We start from the raw sequence: 24,222 nt of genomic DNA on the forward strand, positions 1-24,222 counted from the left end.
CACATCCAGACTGCTGTTATAGGGGGCGCTCCAGACTACACATCCAGACTGCTGTTATAGGGGGCGCTCTATACTACACATCCAGACTACTGTTATAGGGGGCGCTCCAGACCACACATCTAGACTGCTGTTATAGGGGGCGCTCCAGACTACACATCCAGACTGCTGTTATAGGGGGTGCTCCAGACTACACATCCAGACTGCTGTTATAGGGGGCGCTCCTGACTACACATCCAGACTGCTGTTATATGTGGCGCTCCAGACTACACATCCAGACTGCTGTTATAGAGGGCGCTCCAGACTACACCTCCAGACTGCTGTTATAGGGGGCTCTCTATACTACACATCCAGACTGCTGTTATAGGGGGAGCTCTATACTACACATCCAGACTGCTGTTATAGCTGGCGCTCCAGACTACACATCCAGACTGCTGTTATAGGGGGCGATCCAGACTACACATCCAGACTGCTGTTATAGGAGGCGCTCCAGACTACACATCCAGACTGCTGTTATAGGAGGCGCTCCAGACTACACATCCAGACTGCTGTTATAGGGGGCGCTCTATACTACACATCCAGACTGCTGTTATAGGGGGCGCTCTATACTACACATCCAGACGGCTGTTATAGGGGGCGCTCCAGACTACACAACCAGACTGCTGTTATAGGGGGCGCTCTATACTACACATCCAGACTGCTGTTATAGCTGGCGCTCCAGACTACACATCCAGACTGGTGTTATAGGGGGCGCTCCAGACTACACATCCAGACTGCAGTTATAGGGGGCGCTCTATACTACACATCCAGACTGCTGTTATAGGGGGCGCTCCAGACTACACATCCAGACTGCTGTTATAGGGGGCGCTCCAGACTACACATCCAGACTGCTGTTATAGGGGCCGCTCCAGACTACACAGCCAGACTGCTGTTATAGGGGGTGCTCCAGACTACACATCCAGACTGCTGTTATAGGGGGCGCTCCACACTACACATCCAGACTGCTGTTATAGGGGGCGCTCTATACTACACATCCAGACTGCTGTTATAGGGGGCGCTCTATACTACACATCCAGACGGCTGTTATAGGGGGCGCTCCAGACTACACAACCAGACTGCTGTTATAGGGGGCGCTCTATACTACACATCCAGACTGCTGTTATAGCTGGCGCTCCAGACTACACATCCAGACTGCTGTTATAGGGGGCGCTCCAGACTACACATCCAGACTGCAGTTATAGGGGGCGCTCTATACTACACATCCAGACTGCTGTTATAGGGGGCGCTCCAGACTACACATCCAGACTGCTGTTATAGGGGGCGCTCCAGACTACACATCCAGACTGCTGTTATAGGGGCCGCTCCAGACTACACATCCAGACTGCTGTTATAGGGGGAGCTCTATACTACACATCCAGACTGCTGTTATAGGGGGCGCTCTATACTACACATCCAGACTGCTGTTATAGGGGGCGCTCTATACTACACATCCAGACTGCTGTTATAGGGGGCGCTCCAGACTACACATCCAGACTGCTGTTATAGGGGGCGCTCCAGACTACACATCCAGACTGCTGTTATAGGGGGCTCTCCAGACTACACATCCAGACTGCTGTTATAGGGGGCGCTCTATACTACACATCCAGACAGCTGTTATAGGGGGCGCTCCAGACTACACATCCAGACTGCTGTTATAGGGGGCGCTCCAGACTACACATCCAGACTGCTGTTATAGGGGGCGCTCCAGACTACACATCCAGACTGCTGTTATAGGGGGCGCTCTATACTACACATCCAGACTGCTGTTATAGGGGGCGCTCCAGACTACACATCCAGACTGCTGTTATAGGGGGCGCTCTATACTACACATCCAGACTGCTGTTATAGGGGGCGCTCCAGACTACACATCCAGACTGCTGTTATAGGCGGCGCTCCAGACTACACATCCAGACTGCTGTTATAGGGGGCGCTCCAGACTACACATCCAGACTGCTGTTATAGGGGGCGCTCTATGCTACACATCCAGAATGCTGTTATAGGGGGCGCTCCAGACTACACATCCAGACTGCTGTTATAGGGGGCGCTCTATACTACACATCCAGACTGCTGTTATAGGGGGCGCTCCAGACTACACATCTAGACTGCTGTTATAGGGGGCGCTCTATACTACACATCCAGACTGCTGTTATAGGGGGCGCTCTATACTACACATCCAGACTGCTGTTATAGGGGGTGCTCTATACTACACATCCAGACTGCTGTTATAGGGGGCGCTCTATACTACACATCCAGACTGCTGTTATAGGGGGCGCTCTATACTACACATCCAGACGGCTGTTATAGAGGGCGCTCCAGACTACACATCCAGACTGCTGTTATAGGGGGCGCTCTATACTACACATCCAGACTGCTGTTATAGAGGGCGATCCAGACCACACATCCAGACTGCTGTTATAGGGGCCGCTCCAGACTACACATCCAGACTGCTGTTATAGGGGGCGCTCCAGACTACACATCCAGACTGCTGTTATAGGGGGCGCTCCAGACTACACATCCAGACTGCTGTTATAGGGGGCGCTCTATACTACACATCCAGACTGCTGTTATAGGGGGCGCTCCAGACTACACATCCAGACTACTGTTATAAGGGGCGCTCTATACTACACATCCAGACTGCTGTTATAGGGGGCGCTCCAGACTACACATCCAGACTGCTGTTATAGGGGGCGCTCTATACTACACATCCAGACTGCTGTTATAGGGGGTGCTCTATACTACACATCCAGACTGCTGTTATAGGGGGCGCTCTATACTACACATCCAGACTGCTGTTATAGGGGGCGCTCTATACTACACATCCAGACGGCTGTTATAGAGGGCGCTCCAGACCACACATCCAGACTGCTGTTATAGGGGGCGCTCTAGACTACACATCTAGACTGCTGTTATAGAGGGCGATCCAGACCACACATCCAGACTGCTGTTATAGGGGGCGCTCTAGACTACACATCCAGACTGCTGTTATAGGGGGCGCTCTATACTACACATCCAGACTGCTGTTATAGGGGGCGCTCCAGACTACACATCCAGACGGCTGTTATAGAGGGCGCTCCAGACTACACATCCAGACTGCTGTTATAGGGGGCGCTCTATACTACACATCCAGACTGCTGTTATAGGGGGCGCTCCAGAATACACATCCAGACTGCTGTTATAGGGGGCGCTCCAGACTACACATCCAGACTGCTGTTATAGGGGGCGCTCCAGACTACACATCCAGACTGCTGTTATAGGGGGCGCTCTATACTACACATCCAGACTGCTGTTATAGGGGGCGCTCCAGAATACACATCCAGACTGCTGTTATAGGGGGCGCTCCAGACTACACATCCAGACTGCTGTTATAGGGGCGCTCTATACTACACATCCAGACAGCTGTTATAGGGGGCGCTCTATACTACACATCCAGACTGTTGTTATAGGGGGCGCTCTATACTACACATCCAGACAGCTGTTATAGGGGGCGCTCTATACTACAACTCCAGACTGCTGTTATAGGGGGCGCTCCAGACTACACATCCAGACTGCTGTTATAGGGGCGCTCTATACTACACATCCAGACTGCTGTTATAGGGGGCGATCCAGACCACACATCCAGACTGCTGTTATAGAGGGCGCTCCAGACTACACATCCAGACTGCTGTTATAGGGGGCGCTCTATACTACACATCCAGACTGCTGTTATAGGGGGCGCTCCAGACTACACCTCCAGACTGCTGTTATAGGGGCGCTCCAGACTACACATCCAGACTGCTGTTATAGGGGGCGCTCCAGACTACACATCCAGACAGCTGTTATAGGGGGCGCCCGAGACTACACATCCAGACTGCTGTTATAGGGGGCGCTCTATACTCCCTATCAGGAGTAGGGTGAATATTTAGTTTTATTCTGCCAAGTGCACAAGAGGAGGAGGAGGAGGAGGAGCTTCACTGTGACGTGCTCTTTGCATTGAGCTGCTTCTCAGCCCCACCCCTCTGCTGTGAGTGACAGCTGCGCATCTTACCAGGAGACCGCTCCAGCTGCCACTCAGAGCAGAGACTGTGAAGCAGCTCAATGTAGAGGGCACTTCACAGTGAAGCTCCGCCTCGTGGACACTTGAAGAATAAAACTTCATACTCCCACTACTCCTGATGACAGAAGCTCCACAAATGTATGTTTGTCCTTCTCCTCCCTAGCCCCTACCTGCTGTTGGCAGTTTAAATGGTGAAAACTTCAGACGGACTCCCTTTAAAGGGGCCTTCCAGTAGTTTTGAGTTATCCCCTATACACGGATAGGGGATAACTCTTAGCAATAGGAGCACCACCGATCAGAGGAACAGGGTTCCCATACCCCACAGGGCTCCTGAAATGAATGGACTGGTTGGTCGAGCATGCACGCTGCCACTCCATTCATTTCCATTAGATTCCTAGAGAGCTGAGTAAACACTTTATTTCAGGGACCCTGTGAGGTAGGAGGTCCCTGCTCTAATGGGGGTCCCAGTAGTAGGACCCCCTCTTTTCTCATAATTTTATAACAAGACACGTAGGCTCCTATTGCATCAACTCTCTTTACTGATCTACCATAGCAGCAAAGAAAAAGAACTGGTATCACATAGATAAAACCTGTGGAGTATAACTTTAAATTACTGGAATACTCCTTTAATGTGGTGAAAGTACCTAGACCGGCAGGACTACTATAACCCCCATCATTGAGGATGTACATAAGTGCTGTGTGTGACTTCTCCTCCGCTCTGCGGCTTCTTGCGTCACATTAGCAGGTGGCGGAGCATTTGCATTCACACTTGTAAATGAGACACGTTCCCTCCTCAGTTAACAACATTATTAATTTTCACCTAATCTGCATATATGTAAATGAGGCATCTACCCTGTTAAAGGCACAGTCACCTGGTCAGAGCATCCCCCACTAGAACCTGTGCGGACTCTACAAGTGATCCTGGTCAATCACTAATTGCTGTTGCTACATCATCCACAGACAATCAATGGAAGAGATCTCCCCCTGCCATTTGTCAGTTTTTACTGCAGTTTCGGCATTCTATTCATGAACCTGAAATATCAGGATACATGTAACTATAGGTCCATTTTAGCTCCCATTTAGTCTCCAGCACCCACTGTCCAATCAACCCAAGTGGCAGATTATCAGGTCATTGTCTGCTGGTCCGTCATGGGATGGGGTTGATGGAATTTCAGTGCACTATATGACCTCGCTGCAGTACCTCTAAGAAGAAGTTGGGGGGGGGGGGCTTCTTGTCGTTCAGTGATTCATTTTAATCATAGGAGCTTCTCCTGTACGAGGTTCTGTAGAAGCTGTGCCCTAACAGACTTTGTGTTTCAATTGCTCATCATTTGCTAAATATCTGCTTGCTGTCAATGAATGGGAACATGTTTACATCCAGAGGCTGAAAATATGTATCCAGTCTAGACAATTCTCGGAGCTGAACCGCCTGGACTCATTGTAGCAACCTGGAGAGAGGTTTGTGCTGCTGATGTGTTTAGCTCAGAGGGTTGTCTAGACTGGATGCATCTGTAACAAACCCTCAGCTGTGAGACGTATTCGGTTAGGACGGGTTTTCAGCCTCTGGATGCCAAGCAGAGATCTTGCACATGGTGAGAAACTAAAAACACTGAAAAGTCTTAGAAAGTTGTAGAACTGTTCAGCATATCATGATCTAGCGCTGATTATTCCTCCTATGAATGTACCCCCCTCCCAGCAGTGAGACCCCCGAGGTGTTACAGGAGATGTGGCCTAAGGAATCCCTCTGCCTATAGAGCTGATGTGCAGAGCGCCGCCGGGGACCGTCCTTGGAGAATCGGTGCCGGGGGTCTGACCATCACTTATCCATGTCTGGATGGGAGGTGAGGGGTTAAAGATGCTGGGGGGAAGGGTCACCAGTTCTTCACTGAGGAGGGATCCAGATATCAGAGCCTCAGTGGCTTCATGTATCATACTGATACGTTGTATCCCTGACATAATGACTGATACGTTGTATCCCTGACATAATGACTGATACGTTGTATCCCTCACATAATGACTGATACGTTGTATCCCTCACATAATGACTGATACGTTGTATCCCTGACATAATGACTGATACGTTGTATCCCTCACATAATGACTGATACGTTGTATCCCTGCCTCCAGACCTTCCTGCCCATCACGTGCTGCGCCATTCTCTCGTCCGGGCGGACGCCGCGCCCCTGGGAGCCTTTATGAAGACTGATGGGGTTTTGCATATTAAGAAGTAGGTTAATGACATGAAAATTAGGAAAATTCATCAGAAGTGAGAACGGCAGCTGAAGATCTGCAGAACATCGCTCTGTCCTCTACCACCTCCTGACAGATATATAGTGATATCTCCTGCAGATTATTACACCACTGACCTCTTTAGAGATCTGCAGAACATCGCTCTGTCCTCTCTACCTCCTGACAGATATATAGTGATATCTCATGCAGATTATTACACTACTGACCTTTTTAGAGATCTGCAGAACATCGCTCTGTCCTCTCTACCTCCTGACAGATATATAGTGATATCACCTGCAGATTATTACACCACTGACCTCTCTAGAGACCTGCAGAACATCGCTCTGTCCTCCACACCTCCTGACACACAGTGATATATCCTGCAGATTATTACACCCCTGACCTTTCTAGAGATCTGCAGAACATCGCTCTGTACTTTACCACCTCCTGACAGATATATAGTGATATCTCCTGCAGATTATTACACCACTGACCTCTCTAGAGATCTGCAGAATATCGCTCTGTCCTCTCTACCTCCTGACAGATACATAGTGATATATCCTGCAGATTATTACACCACTGAGCCCTCTTGGAGATCTGCAGAACATTGCAAAATGAGATGACTAGGAGGTGGACTCACTTGACATTCGCACTTCAGCTTCTGCTCCTTCTGGAAGGCCAGCGTGCTGGTGAGGACGGTGGACGTGTAGCAGAAGCAATGATGGATCTTGTGTTCATCCACCTCTGTGTAGCTGGGGAGAGACGAGCGGAGAGCGGTCAGTGCAAGCACCAGGGCAATCAGCATATCAATGGTTAAATGTCCTCAGAGGCAGACTAATACATAAGCTCCACCCCTAAATACAGACCACACCCATATACAATAGGAAGAGTGCCCCCATAACAGAGCCAGAGTACACACATTACGGGTCCGGATAGGGATTACAGCCAAAATGCCCCTATACCTGCGCCAGCAGAGTGCCCCCATGGTAATGCAAAAGTACTCCAAAGCACTGCTAACCAGAGTGCCCCCATTATATAGTCAGCCAGGTGCCCTCATAATATAGCCAGCCAGGTGACCCCATATTATAGTCAGCCAGGTGACCTCATAATATAGTCAGTCAGGTGACCCCATAATATAGTCAGCCAGGTGACCCCATAATATAGTCAGCCAGGTGACCCTATAATATAGTCAGCCAGGTGACCCCATATTATAGTCAGCCAGGTGCCCTCATAATATAGTCAGCCAGGTGACCCCATATTATAGTCAGCCAGGTGCCCTAATAATATAGTCAGCCAGGTGACCCCATATTATAGTCAGCCAGGTGTCCCCATAATATAGTCAGCCAGGTGCCCACATTATATAGTCAGCCAGGTGCCCTCATAATAGTCAGCCAGGGGCCCTCATAATATAGTCAGCCAGGTGACCCCATAATATAGTCAGCCAGGTGACCCCATAATATAGTCAGCCAGGTGACCCCATATTATAGTCAGCCAGGTGTCCCATAATATAGTCAGCCAGGTGCTCTCATAATAGTCAGCCAGGGGCCCACATAATATAGTCAGCCAGGTGACCCCATATTATAGTCAGCCAGGTGACCCCATATTATAGTCAGCCAGTTGTCCCATAATATAGTTAGCCAGGTGACCCCATAATATAGTCAGCCAGGTGTCCTCATAATATAGTCAGCCAGGTGTCCCATAATATAGTCAGCCAGGTGACCTCATATTATAGTCAGCCAGGTGCCCTCATAATATAGTCAGCCAGGTGCCCTCATAATATAGTCAGCCAGGTGTCCTCATTATATAGTCAGCCAGGTGCCCCCATAATATAGTCAGCCAGGTGACCCCATATTATAGTCAGCCAGGTGCCCCCAAAATATAGTCAGCCAGGTGACCCCATATTATAGTCAGCCAGGTGACCCCATATTATAGTCAGCCAGGTGCCCTAATAATATAGTCAGCCAGGTGTCCTCATAATATAGTCAGCCAGGTGTCCTCATAATATAGTCAGCCAGGTGTCCCATAATATAGTCAGCCAGGTGCCCTCATATTATAGTCAGCCAGGTGCTCTCATAAGATAGTCAGCCAGGTGCCCTCATATTATAGTCAGCCAGGTGCCCCCAAAATATAGTCAGCCAGGTGACCCCATATTATAGTCAGCCAGGTGACCCCATATTATAGTCAGCCAGGTGCCCTCATAATATAGTCAGCCAGGTGCCCTAATAATATAGTCAGCCAGGTGTCCTCATTATATAGTCAGCCAGGGGCCCTCATAATATAGTCAGCCAGGTGCCCTCATGATATAGTCAGCCAGGGGCCCTCATAATATAGTCAGCCAGGGGCCCTCATAATATAGTCAGCCAGGTGCCCTCATAATATAGTGAGCCAGGTGTACCCATAATATAGTCAGCCAGGTGTCCCCATAATATAGTGAGCCAGGTGTACCCATAATATAGTCAGCCAGGTGCCTTCATAATATAGTCAGCCAGGTGCCCCTATAATATAGTCAACCAGGTGCCCTCATCATATAGTCAGCAAGGTGCCCTCATAATATAGTCAACCAGGGGCCCTCATAATATAGTCAGCCAGGTGCCCCCATAATATAGTCAGCAAGGTGCCCTCATAATATAGTCAGCCAGGTGCCCCTATAATATAGTCAGCCAGGTGCCTTCATAATATAGTCAACCAGGTGCCCTCATCATATAGTCAGCAAGGTGCCCTCATAATATAGTCAGCCAGGTGTCCCATTATATAGTCAGCCATGTGCCCTCATTATATAGTCAGCCAGGTGCCCTCATAATATAGTCAGCCAGGTGTCCCATTATATAGTCAGCCATGTGCCCTCATTATATAGTCAGCCAGGTGCCCTCATATTATAGTCAGCCAGGTGTCCCATTATATAGTCAGCCATGTGCCCTCATAATATAGTCAGCCAGGTGCCCCTATAATATAGTCAACCAGGTGCCCTCATAATATAGTCAGCCAGGTGCCCCCATAATATAGTCAGCCAGGTGTCCCCATAATATAGTCAGCCAGGTGCCCTCATAATATAGTCAGCCAGGTGCCCCATAATATAGTCAGCCAGGTGCCCCCATAATATAGTCAGCCAGGTGCCCTCATAATATAGTCAGCCAGGTGCCCCCATAATATAGTCAGCCAGGTGCCCCCATAATATAGTCAGCCAGGTGCCCCATAACAGTGCCTAAGGACCCCAGATGCTATACTACTTATTAAAGGGCTTGTGATTATGGACATCATAGAGGGGGTCCCCACTTAGGCACCCCTAGATGAGCCAGAGAGAAGAGACTCTAACATGCAGCAGAGTTACATCACATCTTATCCTCTAGTTACAGCCAAAGCTACAGGCACAGTTCTCCTGTTGCCTCTCAGGGTGCAGGCCATAATATCTACCTGCTGGTTCTTTACCTTTCTGGAGAGTCATCTGAAATAGTGCATTGTGGGATGTGCTGAGTTATGGATGTCAGTTCAGTGCAGATGGATTTCCAGTGGCAGCTTTGGATGTGATTGGAGTATGAGACTGGTGGATTTCCAGTGGCAGCTTTGGATGTGATTGGGGTATAAGACTATCCCTGAAGTCAGGCAGTGCAAACTACATACAAAATTCCTCAGTGACATATTTAGATGTAAAGGGGTTTCATCCAAAAACAGCGCCACACCCGTCCACTGGAGAAGTGTGGTATTGCAGCTCAGCTCTATTATTTGCAATGTGGTCGAGATGCAAGACCAGGTACAACCTCTGGACAAGAGTGATGCTGTCTCTAGAAGAAAGCATCCAATCCAGGACAACGCCTTTCAATCTACACATATCTCGGAGTAACTCTGTATGTACTTTGCATATCCTATTTTACGTTACAGTCTTATACTCTAATCACATCCAAAGCTGCAATCAGAATTCTATTGGCACTGGAAATCCATCCACACTGCAGCGACAGCTACGTCCATAGCGGAGCCGAAGAGTCCAAGAGCAAAGGTGAAAGGTAAAAGCTGCCAATGAATCGGCACCGAGTGACTGGCTGAGAGGCGGCATCCCTGGCACCAACAGGGCCAAGCAGGCAAACATCTGCTGCCATATCTGGCCCATACATCAAGAGGATGGCGTGACCTTCCCGAGCCACCCCGCAGATGGAGAGGAGGCTCCGGGCGCAGTACAGACGGAACATTTATTTTACAATTAAACCGTCTCCTCTGCTGAGATTCACTTACATGAAAGGTCAGCGCAGCGCCAACGTCTGCACAGCAAAGAGGGGCGGAGGACTGTGCCCGGCAGCGCACTGGAAGATGAGACCGATACAGCAAATGGCGCAAAAGTCTAAAACTCTAGAGCTGATAAACAGCTGCGGCTGTTAGGAGACGGTATGGCATCGGTGAATCCTTTGTAAAGGGACGTGGCCCCTTTAAGAGTGATCTCGATACATCAGATTAACATAGTATCGGAAAGATTCATGCATACGGCGGTACGTTTCATAGACGCCCCATGCTCCCGTCACCCCGTATCTACAAGCAGCATGTCCAATTCCAGCGGGACGGTATGTGGACATCCCCAGCAATGGTGACAACCCCCCAAATTACATTTTAATAGTATTATCATTATTATCGGAGCACTCTATGGCGGTATTAAAGACGCCTGCATCTGATGAAGACACGCTGAGACCTCTCCATGGCAGAGGAGGGCGCTCATCCTCCAAATCCTGCAATCCTCCAGAGCAGGAACTGGATCTGGTCTCCTGAGGACACCACCAGCTACTTCATCTCCTGCTCCAGCTTCTGATGGTCATGGCACCCAACGGGTTTACGTCCGGCATCTGCAGTCCCTGATAACCATGGACCTAAACTGACCCAGACTCTACTATACACATGCATTCTCGGCTGGACTGAGTATGCATGTGTTCTGAACATAACCCACATCCTCCTCCTCCTCCACAATTTTCAAGGTTATTGCCCCATGAACCTGCCAAAATCCAGCAATCTCCCCGACCTCTGCCAAGGGGGGAGAGTCGGGAGGCCACCACACATATTAGAGGGTTGTCCAGTTTGAGGGCTTCAACCAATAAACGTCTAGGTTCCTGCGACCATGACCAAGGAACGAACAATGGATATGGAGTCCAACTGGGCAGGGGTCTCACCACTTACCTTCCCCCATGCTTGTTAAAGGCACAAGCCAAGGCCACCACCTGGGAGGTTGCCCGACTTATGACGGGGACGCAGAGCATAGAGTGGACCTCGAAGCCCAACATGTTGTTCAGATGCTTGTGCTCCTCCTGGAAGAAAGGAATAAAAATGATTAAAAAAAAACAAAAAAAACACACCCTCACTCACAATAATCTAAATGTGGAAACTTCATTGTTTTAGATAAAGAGAAGTCAAAAGGGGTGAAACTTGTACCCCCAACGAGAATTGGGGGGCCGGACACCGAAACATCAAAGTGGCAGGAGACAGACCCACATAAAAGAGGAGATACAAAGCTATAGTCATAAAGGAAGCTTCCGAGCCGATCCTGACAGTTCTGTACAATCTGCAAAAACAATATCACCAACTAATTACCGCACCAAACCTGCCATATCCAGAGGCAATTATCAGTCCTCTAATTAATGAGGTGATCTAACGAGACCAGAAACTCAGCATCCAAGGGAAAGACTCCTACCGCAATATACATCATACAGAGGATAATGAAAGAGGAAAACCAGTATTATAGCACTTATATTCTTGTACACAGGAGCAGTATTATAGTAGTTATATTCTTGTACATAGGAGGCAGTATTATAGTAGTTATATTCTTGTACATAGGAGGCAGTATTATAGTAGTTATATTCTTGTACATAGGAGCAGTATTATAGTAGTTATATTCTTGTACATAGGAGGCAGTATTATAGTAGTTATATTCTTGTACATAGGAGGCAGTATTATAGTAGTTATATTCTTGTATATAGGAGCAGTATTATAGTAGTTATATTCCTGTACATAGGAGGCAGTATTATAGTAGTTATATTCTTGTACATAGGAGCAGTATTATAGTAGTTATATTCTTGTACTTAGGAGGCAGTATTATAGTAGTTATATTCTTGTACATAGGAGGCAGTATGATAGTAGTTATATTCTTGTACATAGGAGGTAGTATTATAGTAGTTATATTCTTGTACATAGGAGGCAGTATTATAGTAGTTATATTCTTGTACATAGGAGCAGTATTATAGTAGTTATATTCTTGTATATAGGAGGCAGTATTATAGTAGTTATATTCCTGTACATAGGAGCAGTATTATAGTAGTTATATTCTTGTACATAGGAGGCAGTATTATAGTAGTTATGTTCTTGTACATAGGAGCAGTATTATAGTAGTTATATTCTTGTACATAGGAGCAGTATTATAGTAGTTATATTCTTGTACATAGGAGCAGTATTATAGTAGTTATATTCTTGTACATAGAAGGTAGTATTATAGTAGTTATATTCTTGTACATAGGAGCAGTATTATAGTAGTTATATTCTTGTACATAGGAGGCAGTATTATAGTAGTTATATTCTTGTACATAGGAGGCAGTATTATAGTAGTTATATTCTTGTACATAGGAGCAGTATTATAGTAGTTATATTCTTGTACATAGGAGGCAGTATTATAGTAGTTATGTTCTTGTACATAGGAGGCAGTATTATAGTAGTTATGTTCTTGTACATAGGAGCAGTATTATAGTAGTTATATTCTTGTACATAGGAGCAGTATTATAGTAGTTGTGCTCGGATCGGCTCATGCTGAGAGGGTCCCCTACCTACGCCTATACTCCACCCCCCCAACCTAGAAGCAGCAGAGTTATGCCGGAACTGCTTATCGAAGGGTAGCCTAAAGGGGGCTACCCCAATGATGAGACCTGAAAGAAGGGAGGGCTCCTGGGTGGGTTGAAATCGTTCGAACCGACAAGTGGGGGGAGGAGGGCCAGGTTTAAATAGTGAACGCCCCGCCTCCCCTCACACAAATGCGGCACTCTTAATTGCCTACCACTTGTGCTCGGATCGGCTCATGCTGAGAGGGTCCCCTACCTACGCCTATACTCCACCCCCCCAACCTAGAAGCAGCAGAGTTATGCCGGAGCTGCTTATCGAAGGGTAGCCTAAAGGGGCCAAAAGAACCATGCATAGGAGTTTGAAAACTAGATAACAGAAACTACAGACCAAAACTCGAAAGCCAATGATATTTCGTATAAGGATCCGGGATATTACGCATGGAACACGCGGAACTGCGACGACCCAACCGTTTGATGATATGTACTGGCACCTAATGCATGGACGCCGCCGCTGCCGCGCCCATGCGGAAGGAATGTCCTGTGATCCAGCGAGGACCGACACCTGAACCTGTCAACTAACCTGAATGTACGTAAGAAAGGCCGCGGTGGTTAGCCGGGCATTGCCTAGTTCGAGTACGGGAGAACATGCCGCTTGGACTAAATACTACGCAGCCAAGCCTCCAAGGCCTGCACCGGACACCATCTGCTGTCCGTGGGAAAGTATCTGACCGCCACTGGTTGCCCCGGCCGTGACGTCTTGGACGAGGCCAAGGTGAGGACATAGATGGACCCGCGCCGGATGAGCTGACCTTTCCGCAGGCACCCAGCCAGCGTATTGGTGCCCATGAGCTCGCCTGACCTGAGGAATCCATGGAAGGCCAGGTACAAGGCTGTTTCTACCAGAGCGCTAACCTGCGGCCCGAACGGTTTGCCCCTGCAGTTTGCCTGTCACGGCCTGAACAAGCTACCGGTAAATGGCTGACGCCCATGTCGTTTTACAACAGACATCTTGCGCAAACCCTTCAACGCCGCTTTGATCGGGTGGGCGGAGAAGAGTGACGGTAGGTCCGGATGTAGCCTGTACCAATGGTGCTGAATACCTGCCATGTATAGTTAACAATGCTATAGGACAGGTTTAATTGAGAGTGGCAAAAACCCCGACAAAGCCCAATAGGTGAGTGATAGGCCCCCTTTTTTTTTTTTTTAATCTCCATGCGTGAGAGACTCTAATGGCGGAGTCCTGTGTGTAAACCTAAAGCGGAGAAGCCATGCGTGAGAGACTAATGGCGGAGCCATGCGTGAGAGACTAATGGCGGAGCCATGCGTGAGAGACTAATGGCGGAGTCATATGTGTAAAACTAAAACGGAGAAGCTCTGCGTGAGGGACTCTAATGGCGGAGTCATATGTGTAAACCTAAAACGGAGAAGCCATGCGTGGGAGACTCTAATGGCGGAGTCATATGTGTAAACCTAAAACGGAGAAGCCATGCGTGAGAGACTCTAATGGCGGATCCGTATGTGTAAACCTAAAACGGAGAAGCCATGCGTGAGAGACTCTAATGGCGGAGTCATAAGTGTAAACCTAAAACAGAGAAGCCATGCGTGAGAGACTCTAATGGCAGATCCGTATGTGTAAAACTAACACGGAGAAGCCATGCGTGAGACTCAGATGGCGGAGTCATATGTGTAAACCTAAAACGGAGAAGCCATGCGTGAGAGACTCAAAAATGTATTATTATTTTTTATTTTTTTCACTATCAACCACTTAAGCAGCTCCCGTATGGGCACAGCTCTGAGTACGAGCATGAAGAGCATGGTATAACGCAGGTCACCTGCACGGACTAACTAACATCCTGTGCCTAAATAACCCCCTTGGAACCTTATCTACGGCCGGCAGCAGGAAGCCAGCCACCGCCTATGATCTGCTCCCCCTGACCGAGCCTAGTACTCCTTCCCCTGATCCCTGCCTACCTAACGGCACGGCGGCCCGTGCCAGACTTTATTGAAGATGAGGAGCCTTACCCCCCAGCCGCGTGGGGAGCTCACGCTGCTCCCTGGCAGAATGCACCAGTGCGGGGGAGCCCCCCTCCTCAGCTAGGGCCGACCCACCGCCGGCTGGACACTCGTACCGCGTGGGGAGCAGCGCCACTCCCTGGCAATGTGCACCGGATCACAGGGAGCCCTTCCTTTACCGTGGGCCCCGGCCCCCGCTGGTTTGAACCGTGTGCCGCGTGAGGAGCCGCACAGCTCCCTGGCATTGTGCGCCGGTGCGGGAGTGCCCCCCCTCACCTAGGGGCTGGTTATTGTGACTAGAACCCGCTGGGAGACTGAAGCCTAACTGGACCTACCTGTGACCGTGAAGGCTGACCTCCCAGGCCGTGGCTGACCCACGTGCGTAGTCGTGACGCAACTACCCGTAGATGCCCACCCAGTGCCTGTAGTTAACGGGAGTGCGACCGAGTCTGTGGATGTGACCGACTAGCCCCTGTAGTCGTGAGGGGACCCTACATCGAGAGTAGCGGTAACGGACCATCGCCTGTAGACGTGGTAGTATTACCTCGTGAGTCTGTTGACATGAGACTAATGCCTGCAGTCGTGGCCGATCTTAATAATGAGTCTGTAGTCGTAACGGATTTGTGCCTGCAGTCGTGGCAGGGCTTTAGAGCGGGTCTGTAGTCGTGACAGACTGATGCCTGCAGTCGTGGCAGGGCTTTATAACGGGTCTGTAGTCGTGACAGACTGATGCCTGCAGTCGTGGCAGGACTTTATAACGGGTCTGTAGTCGTGACAGACTGATGCCTGCAGTCGTGGCAGGACTTTATAACGGGTCTGTAGTCGTGACAGACTGTTGCCTGCAGTCGTGGCAGGGCTTTAGAGCGGGTCTGTAGTCGTGACAGACTGATGCCTGCAGTCGTGGCAGGGCTTTATAACGGGTCTGTAGTCGTGACAGACTGATGCCTGCAGTCGTGGCAGGACTTTATAACGGGTCTGTAGTCGTGACAGACTGATGCCTGCAGTCGTGGCAGGGCTTTATAAGGAGTCTGTAGTCGTGACAGAACTGGCAAAGCAACATTCCTATCTATACCATTATTATTATTTCTTCTTTTCTTTTTTTTTTTTCTTTCCCCCCCCACCAAAGGCCACGACTGTAGGCGCCACCCTGTAAGAGATGCGCCAGAGGCCTGGACATAATAGTCCACCATCCCCCGTCCCCCAAGCCTATGCAGGAGAAAAGAGGTGGTTGGCCCCCGCATGCACCACCCCTGACTCACCTGGCGGCCATGACAGCCACAAACCCCACAGTATCGTAAGTTACCCCACCACCTGTGAACCTGAATAACCAAGGACAGACGTGTGAGTGAGCGCACGCCAGCTGGGCGACACTTCACTCATGCCACCGCTCCCTAGCTAACCACCGGATTATTGTGACTGCACCCGAACCAACCCCCTGACTGACCGTATGGCCTTACGGGCGGCCCGGCTGCGTGCGCAAAGTGACGTGGCCAGCCCCCCTCCTTGAAGCCCTCTTTATATTTGATCCTTGAACATATTCCAAATTTTATTTAAATATTTTTTTTTTTTTTTTTTTACTCCTGCCTTAGTACCTAGCCACTGTGCCTGAGCAGAGGAGCCCTGCACCTGGACTGCAGTACCAGTATGGGCCTGTAGGTGTCGACCATCCCCCGCCCTCTATCAGCCAGGACCTGCTGGAGCGCAGCAAGCCAGTGATTCCCTTCTAGGTTAGAATTAACCATTGAAATCCTAACTTGTTATACAGTGCACATGTCTGAGTATCTGCTTATCTCGTCTTGCCTGAGTTTGGCGCAGTAAAGAAGACGAGTTTATTCTGCAGCGGATTCCTAGACATGAATAAGCATGTCCACCTTCACAGCCTCGCTAATTGTAATTACCAGGAGAACGTGCATCAGGATCGGCTGCGAGGGATTTGCGCTCCGCCATGTGGAACATTGCATCCCGTGCCCACCGCTATCGACTATTTGTACAGGGAAAGCCGCGGCGTATTAATCGCCTATAGGTTTCGGCTTCCGTCCCCTGATCCTGCAGCTGGACCTCCGCTTACTGATTGCAGCTAATGAATAGATCCCTGTGTGAGCGGACGGCGTTTTCCTCTACGGCGGAACGTTCTGATACGGGAGTGAGTGATATATAACGCTGCGTCGTGGAGCCGACGGCCGGCGTGACCGATGCTCAGGGTATGCGAGCGGACGTCGTGACCCGTCGCTGCTGAGCCACAGGTGAGGGGTGCCTGCCTGGGGGACGCTGCATGTGGGAGCGGGGGTGCTTAGCGCAGGGCCTGGAGCGGATCGGGGTGCCTGTCTCGGGGTGCCGGAAGCGATCGGGAGTGCGGGCAGTCTCCAGCGCAGCTGGGGACCGGCGGCACGCTCGGCAGCCCCACATGTTATACATAGCGAGACGGGTGTGCAAGCCACCCTGCCTACCTAATTACCGTAGCGACGAGCTCGACGCAGTCGATCCCCCGATCCTCCAGTGACGCATGCCCTTCTCTGGCACCAACCCACAAGCCGATTCGAAATTGTTCGAACCGACAAGTGGGGGGAGGAGGGCCAGGTTTAAATAGTGAACGCCCCGCCTCCCCTCACACAAATACGGCACTCTTAATTGCCTACCACTTATATTCCTGTACATAGGAGGCAGTATTATAGTAGTTATATTCTTGTACATAGGAGCAGTATTATAGTAGTTATATTCTTGTACATAGGAGCAGTATTATAGTAGTTATATTCCTGTACATAGGAGCAGTATTATAGTAGTTATATTCTTGTACATAGGAGCAGTATTATAGTAGTTATATTCTTGTACATAGGAGGCAGTATTATAGTAGTTATATTCTTGTACATAGGAGCAGTATTATAGTAGTTATATTCTTGTACATACTAGCAGTATTATAGTAGTTATATTCTTGTATATAGGAGGCAGTATTATAGTAGTTATATTCTTGTACATAGGAGCAGTATTATAGTAGTTATATTCTTGTATATAGGAGGCAGTATTATAGTAGTTATATTCCTGTACATAGGAGCAGTATTATAGTAGTTATATTCTTGTACATAGGAGCAGTATTATAGTAGTTATATTCTTGTACATAGGAGGCAGTATTATAGTAGTTATATTCTTGTACATAGGAGCAGTATTATAGTAGTTATATTCTTGTACATACTAGCAGTATTATAGTAGTTATATTCTTGTATATAGGAGGCAGTATTATAGTAGTTATATTCTTGTACATAGGAGGCAGTATTATAGTAGTTATATTCTTGTACATAGGAGGCAGTATTATAGTAGTTATATTCTTGTACATAGGAGCAGTATTATAGTAGTTATATTCTTGTACACATGGTGTCTGCACAGACGGATCCGTCTGCATTATATTTCACAACAAAATCGAAGTGTGAAAGTTGTTCAGACTGATCCGTCCAGACTTTGCATTGAAATTCAATTGGGGACGGATCTGTTTGACAATTGCACCATACTGTGTCAACTTCAAACGGATCCGTCCCCATTGACTTACATTGTAAGTCTGGACGGATCCGTTTGGCTCCGCACGGCCAGGCGTGCGTTCGGGTGTCCGCCTGCCGAGCGGAACGGAGGCCAAGCAGAGCCAGACTGAGGCATTCTGAGCGGATCCGCATCCACTCAGAATGCATTGGGGTCGGACGGATGCGTTCGCGGCCGCTTGTGAGAGCCTTCAAACGGAGCTCACAAGCGGAACCCCGAACGCAAGTGTGAAAGTAGCCTTATATTAGTTAAATGAACACTGTGCGGTATTATAATCGTTAGTTTCTTGTACAGTAGCATATATATATATCAGAATGAACATATCCTTTCTGTTTCTCTCGCTGCACGGAATCTTCAGTTCATACAGCATCTCTATTTGGAAATTAAGTTAATAGTAATGATGTTTCTTGATGTAGATTATTATTATTATTTATAAGTTAGTTCTAGTATTATAGGAAGTGAGTGAGTCTGGCGATGCTGCCCAGTATATAACTTGTGAGCAGTGTGTGATTATTTATCCTATTACTCATACTCTCTGTAGATATAGAATTCTCTTCATGTTCCCATCGGCTTTCCCTCTGTGCAGCCCTCGCTACTTATCTCGCAGTGCGCAGCTTTGCCGGGGGTCACATCATTTTATGGTTTGAGGCGAGGATATGAAGCTATTAAACGTTTGTTATCAGCATCTCCGCTAACTTCAGTCATTTCAAAGTGTCAATTTTTTTAAATTCTTATCGGAAGTTAATGGAAATATCATACAGTCATCTGCTGGGAGATGTTCTAGAGACTGCAGGTCAGGGGCGAATCCGTGGCGGGTGCTGAGAATGTGCTGAAATACTGCATGGCGGTATGGAGGTAAAGGTGGCAGAAAAATATAACCAATCGTTCATACGGCAACTTCTGTATCACCTCTAACTGCGGGTTGTCTGCACCCGAACCTGTTCACACACTGCAACAAGCCACAAACCATGAAGCACAACACGGCATCACATGGAAGAGGGTGGGATCGAAGATGGAGTAAACGCGTCATACATTATAAAAACTGTGGAGGAGAAGAGACATCAGCTATTATAGCACAAATATAAAGCCGAGACTTACAGAGCTGATGTCCTGGAGCGTGATGGATTTCTTCTTATCCACAACCTGACCCAAATGTCCGAATGTCAACTGAGAAGAATCAGAAGATTTATTATAGCTGCTACTACAGTGAACCTGAGAAATACAGATGAAGCAGAGCTGAATGGGTTACTGTACTGTTTAATATCTTACGTCATATGTAACACCAAAAATCACCTGTGGTGTTACATAGGACTGCAGGTGACATCTACTACATTATCTGAACGCGGAGAGTTATCACTGTGTTATATGTGGTGTTACATAGGACTGCAGGTTACATCTACTACATTATCTGTACTAAGAGAGTTATCACTGTGTTATCTGTGGTGTTACATAGGACTGCAGGTGACATCTACTACATTATCTGTACTCAGAGAGTTATCACTGTGTTATCTGTGGTGTTACATAGGACTGCAGGTTACATCTACTACATTATCTGTACTAAGAGAGTTATCGCTGTGTTATCTGTGGTGTTACATAGGACTGCAGGTGACATCTACTACATTATCTGTACGCGGAGAGTTATCACTGTGTTATCTGTGGTGTTACATAGGACTGCAGGTTACATCTACTACATTATCTGTACTAAGAAAGTTATCGCTGTGTTATATGTGGTGTTACATAGGACTGCAGGTGACATCTATTACAGTTTCTGTACTCAGAGCGTTATCACTGTGTTATCTGTGGTGTTACATAGGACTGCAGGTGACATCTACTACATTATCTGTACTAAGAGAGTTATCGCTGTGTTATATGTGGTGTTACATAGGACTGCAGGTGACATCTACCACGTTATCTGCAACATAAGTAATGTAATTTGTAATCACTTACTGGAAAACTTATCTCTTCTTCTAATACTTTATCTCCGACGACCTGTAGGATGGAGGAATATACTTTACCGGTTATTTGATGACATAATAATACTTCTCTTGATACAATAATTGTTACATTTATTGTAGCGAATTCTCACTTGTCACAGATGGATTTCTGTTGTACAGTAAAATATCACGATGCAAAACTCCCGGGTGCTGCTAATTACAGCTATTATACCCGCCAACCCTGGGGAACCATCTCTTGGGGCACAGCATGAGAAGCGTGCAGCGGTCACCTAAGAGTCGGCGCGTCTGTGTGCGTCCACTGTCTGTCCGTGTGTGAATGTATGGATGACCACGCTGTGTGCGAGACTAGGATCTCTGCACAGAATCCACTCTCTAATTCAGTCCTAGATCCACCTCTAATGTCTGCAGATTATCCACTGCCTGTGACACGCTGCATGCCGCCGCAGCACAGGGCGCAGTCTCCAGCCTCTCTTGGGCATTTCCTTTGCACCTGTATTGGGAAATGCATTTTCTGATGTGACAACAACTCCCCATCTGATGTCTGGACCGCACATGATGGTGCATGTAGTTACCAACTTCTGTGGACAGACATTGGGTGGAGCAGAACCATGGACACCGCAGCTGCTGTCAGAGCTAAAGTCAGACTGTATGAGTTGTATGGTGGAGAAGGAAAACGGGATTTTTTTCATGATTTCATGTCACTCAGAATAAAGTGTATATTTAATCTTCTAGATACGGTGAAGATGCGGCTCCTCCAGGATAATGATGATGGCTGCGAGGAGGTCACATCGAGCTGAACCCCTCTCCTCGGATCTCCAGCATCTAATGCCGCTCTCCTCCAACGTACGGTATAAACACTTACTGCAACATCAGAGTGATTCCCCCGCAACGCCGGAGGGAGAACCTTTCAAGTTGTGCAAATAAATTCTGGATGGTATCTTTATAAACAGAAGATTTATTTTCTGGTTCAAATTCCTAAAACTCCTACGATTATCGCCAAACGGAACAAAAGACCCGGAAAAAGATGGATATTACTTCTCATATTTAAATATCTATTTCATATCTATCTATATTATATATGTTATCTATTATCTATCTATCTATCTTTCTCTCCATCTGTCTCTCCTCTATCTGTCTGTCTGTCTAGCTGTCAGACACATTGTATAGCTACACCTACTCAACTAATAGTTACCTAGGCAGAAAAATCTAGTGGTTGCTAGGCAACCTAAATTACAACAAAAAAGGGGAAGCTAAAAGAAGAGGCATATGGATAGATTTACTATGTTTATGTAGTTATTGCAGAGGGGAAGGGTTGGAAGTCTATTCCAGAGGATGCTCAGGACTAGATCTACCTGCTGTACAGTATACTGCCTCTCCACACTGCACAGGTCAGGACTAGATCTATCTGCTGTACAGTATACTGCCTCTCCACACTGCACAGGTCAGGACTAGATCTATCTGCTGTACAGTATACTGCCTCTCCACACTGCACAGGTCAGGACTAGATCTATCTGCTGTACAGTATACTGCCTCTCCACACTGCACAGGTCAGGACTAGATCTATCTGCTGTACAGTATACTGCCTCTCCACACTGCACCGGTCAGGGCTAGATCTATCTGCTGTACAGTATACTGCCTCTCCACACTGCACAGGTCAGGACTACATCTACCTGCTGTACAGTATACTGCCTCTCCACACTGCACAGGTCAGGACTGGATCTATCTGCGATACAGTATACTGCCTCTCCACACTGCACAGGTCAGGGCTAGATCTATCTGCGATACAGTATACTGCCTCTCCACACTGCACAGGACAGGACTAGATCTACCTGCTGTACAGTATACTGCCTCTTCACCCTGCACAGGTCAGGACTAGATCTACCTGCTGTACAGTATACTGCCTCTCCACACTGCACAGGTCAGGACTAGATCTACCTGCTGTACAGTATACTGCCTCTACACACTGCACAGGTCAGGACTAGATCTACCTGCTGTACAGTATACTGCCTCTCCACCCTGCACAGGTCAGGACTACATCTACCTGCTGTACAGTATACTGCCTCTCCACCCTGCACAGGTCAGGACTAGATCTACCTGCTGTACAGTATACTGCCTCTCCACACTGCACAGATCAGGACTACATCTACCTGCTGTACAGTATACTGCCTCTCCACACTGCACAGGTCAGGGCTAGATCTACCTGCTGTACAGTATACTGCCTCTCCACACTGCACAGGTCAGGACTAGATCTACCTGCTTTACAGTATACTGCCTCTCCACACTGCACAGGTCAGGACTACATCTACCTACTGTACAGTATACTGCCTCTCCACACTGCACAGGTGAGGGCTAGATCTACCTGCTGTACAGTATACTGCCTCTCCACACTGCACAGGTCAGGACTAGCTCTACCTGCTGTACAGTATACTGCCTCTCCACACTGCACAGGTCAGGACTAGATCTACCTGCTTTACAGTATACTGCCTCTCCACACTGCACAGATCAGGACTACATCTACCTGCTGTACAGTATACTGCCTCTCCACACTGCACAGGTCAGAGCTAGATCTACCTGCTGTACAGTATACTGCCTCTCCACACTGCACAGGTCAGGGCTATATATACCTGCTGTACAGTATACTGCCTCTCCACACTGCACAGGTCAGGACTAGATCTATCTGCTGTACAGTATACTGCGTCTCCACACTGCACAGGTCAGGGCTAGATCTACCTGCTGTACAGTATACTGCCTCTCCACACTGCACAGGTCAGGACTAGATCTACCTGCTTTACAGTATACTGCCTCTCCACACTGCACAGATCAGGACTACATCTACCTGCTGTACAGTATACTGCCTCTCCACACTGCACAGGTCAGGGCTAGATCTATCTGCTGTACAGTATACTGCCTCTCCACATCGCACAGGTCAGGACTAGATCTACCTGCTTGTACAGTATACTGCCTCTTCACACTGCACAGGTCAGGACTAGATCTACCTGCTGTACAGTATACTGCCTCTCCACCCTGCACAGGTCAGGACTACATCTACCTGCTGTACAGTATACTGCCTCTCCACCCTGCACAGGTCAGGACTAGATCTACCTGCTGTACAGTATACTGCCTCTCCACACTGCACAGATCAGGACTACATCTACCTGCTGTACAGTATACTGCCTCTCCACACTGCACAGGTCAGGGCTAGATCTACCTGCTGTACAGTATACTGCCTCTCCACACTGCACAGGTCAGGACTAGATCTACCTGCTTTACAGTATACTGCCTCTCCACACTGCACAGGTCAGGACTACATCTACCTACTGTACAGTATACTGCCTCTCCACACTCCACAGGTCAGGGCTAGATCTACCTGCTGTACAGTATACTGCCTCTCCACACTGCACAGGTCAGGACTAGCTCTACCTGCTGTACAGTATACTGCCTCTCCACACTGCACAGGTCAGGACTAGATCTACCTGCTTTACAGTATACTGCCTCTCCACACTGCACAGATCAGGACTACATCTACCTGCTGTACAGTATACTGCCTCTCCACACTGCACAGGTCAGGGCTAGATCTACCTGCTGTACAGTATACTGCCTCTCCACACTGCACAGGTCAGGGCTATATATACCT

General features: G+C 48.1%; 1 protein-coding gene across 3 annotated transcripts in view; it reads right to left on the bottom strand.

Annotated features, from left to right (window-relative positions):
- Positions 1–24,222, bottom strand: part of PDE2A (phosphodiesterase 2A) — a 426,878-nt gene that overhangs the window by 52,183 nt on the left and 350,473 nt on the right. For all 3 annotated transcript variants that reach the window (XM_040426563.1, XM_040426562.1, XM_040426564.1), the window contains 4 exons: positions 20,581–20,622; positions 19,732–19,800; positions 11,450–11,577; positions 6,939–7,050 (listed from right to left, as the gene is read on the bottom strand). In XM_040426563.1, the coding sequence (XP_040282497.1) occupies positions 6,939–7,050; positions 11,450–11,577; positions 19,732–19,800; positions 20,581–20,622 (351 nt within the window). The remainder of the gene's footprint in view (positions 1–6,938; positions 7,051–11,449; positions 11,578–19,731; positions 19,801–20,580; positions 20,623–24,222) is intronic.

This window comes from Bufo bufo, chromosome 3 (genome assembly GCF_905171765.1).
Source record: "Bufo bufo chromosome 3, aBufBuf1.1, whole genome shotgun sequence".
NCBI classification, from domain to species: domain Eukaryota; kingdom Metazoa; phylum Chordata; class Amphibia; order Anura; family Bufonidae; genus Bufo; species Bufo bufo.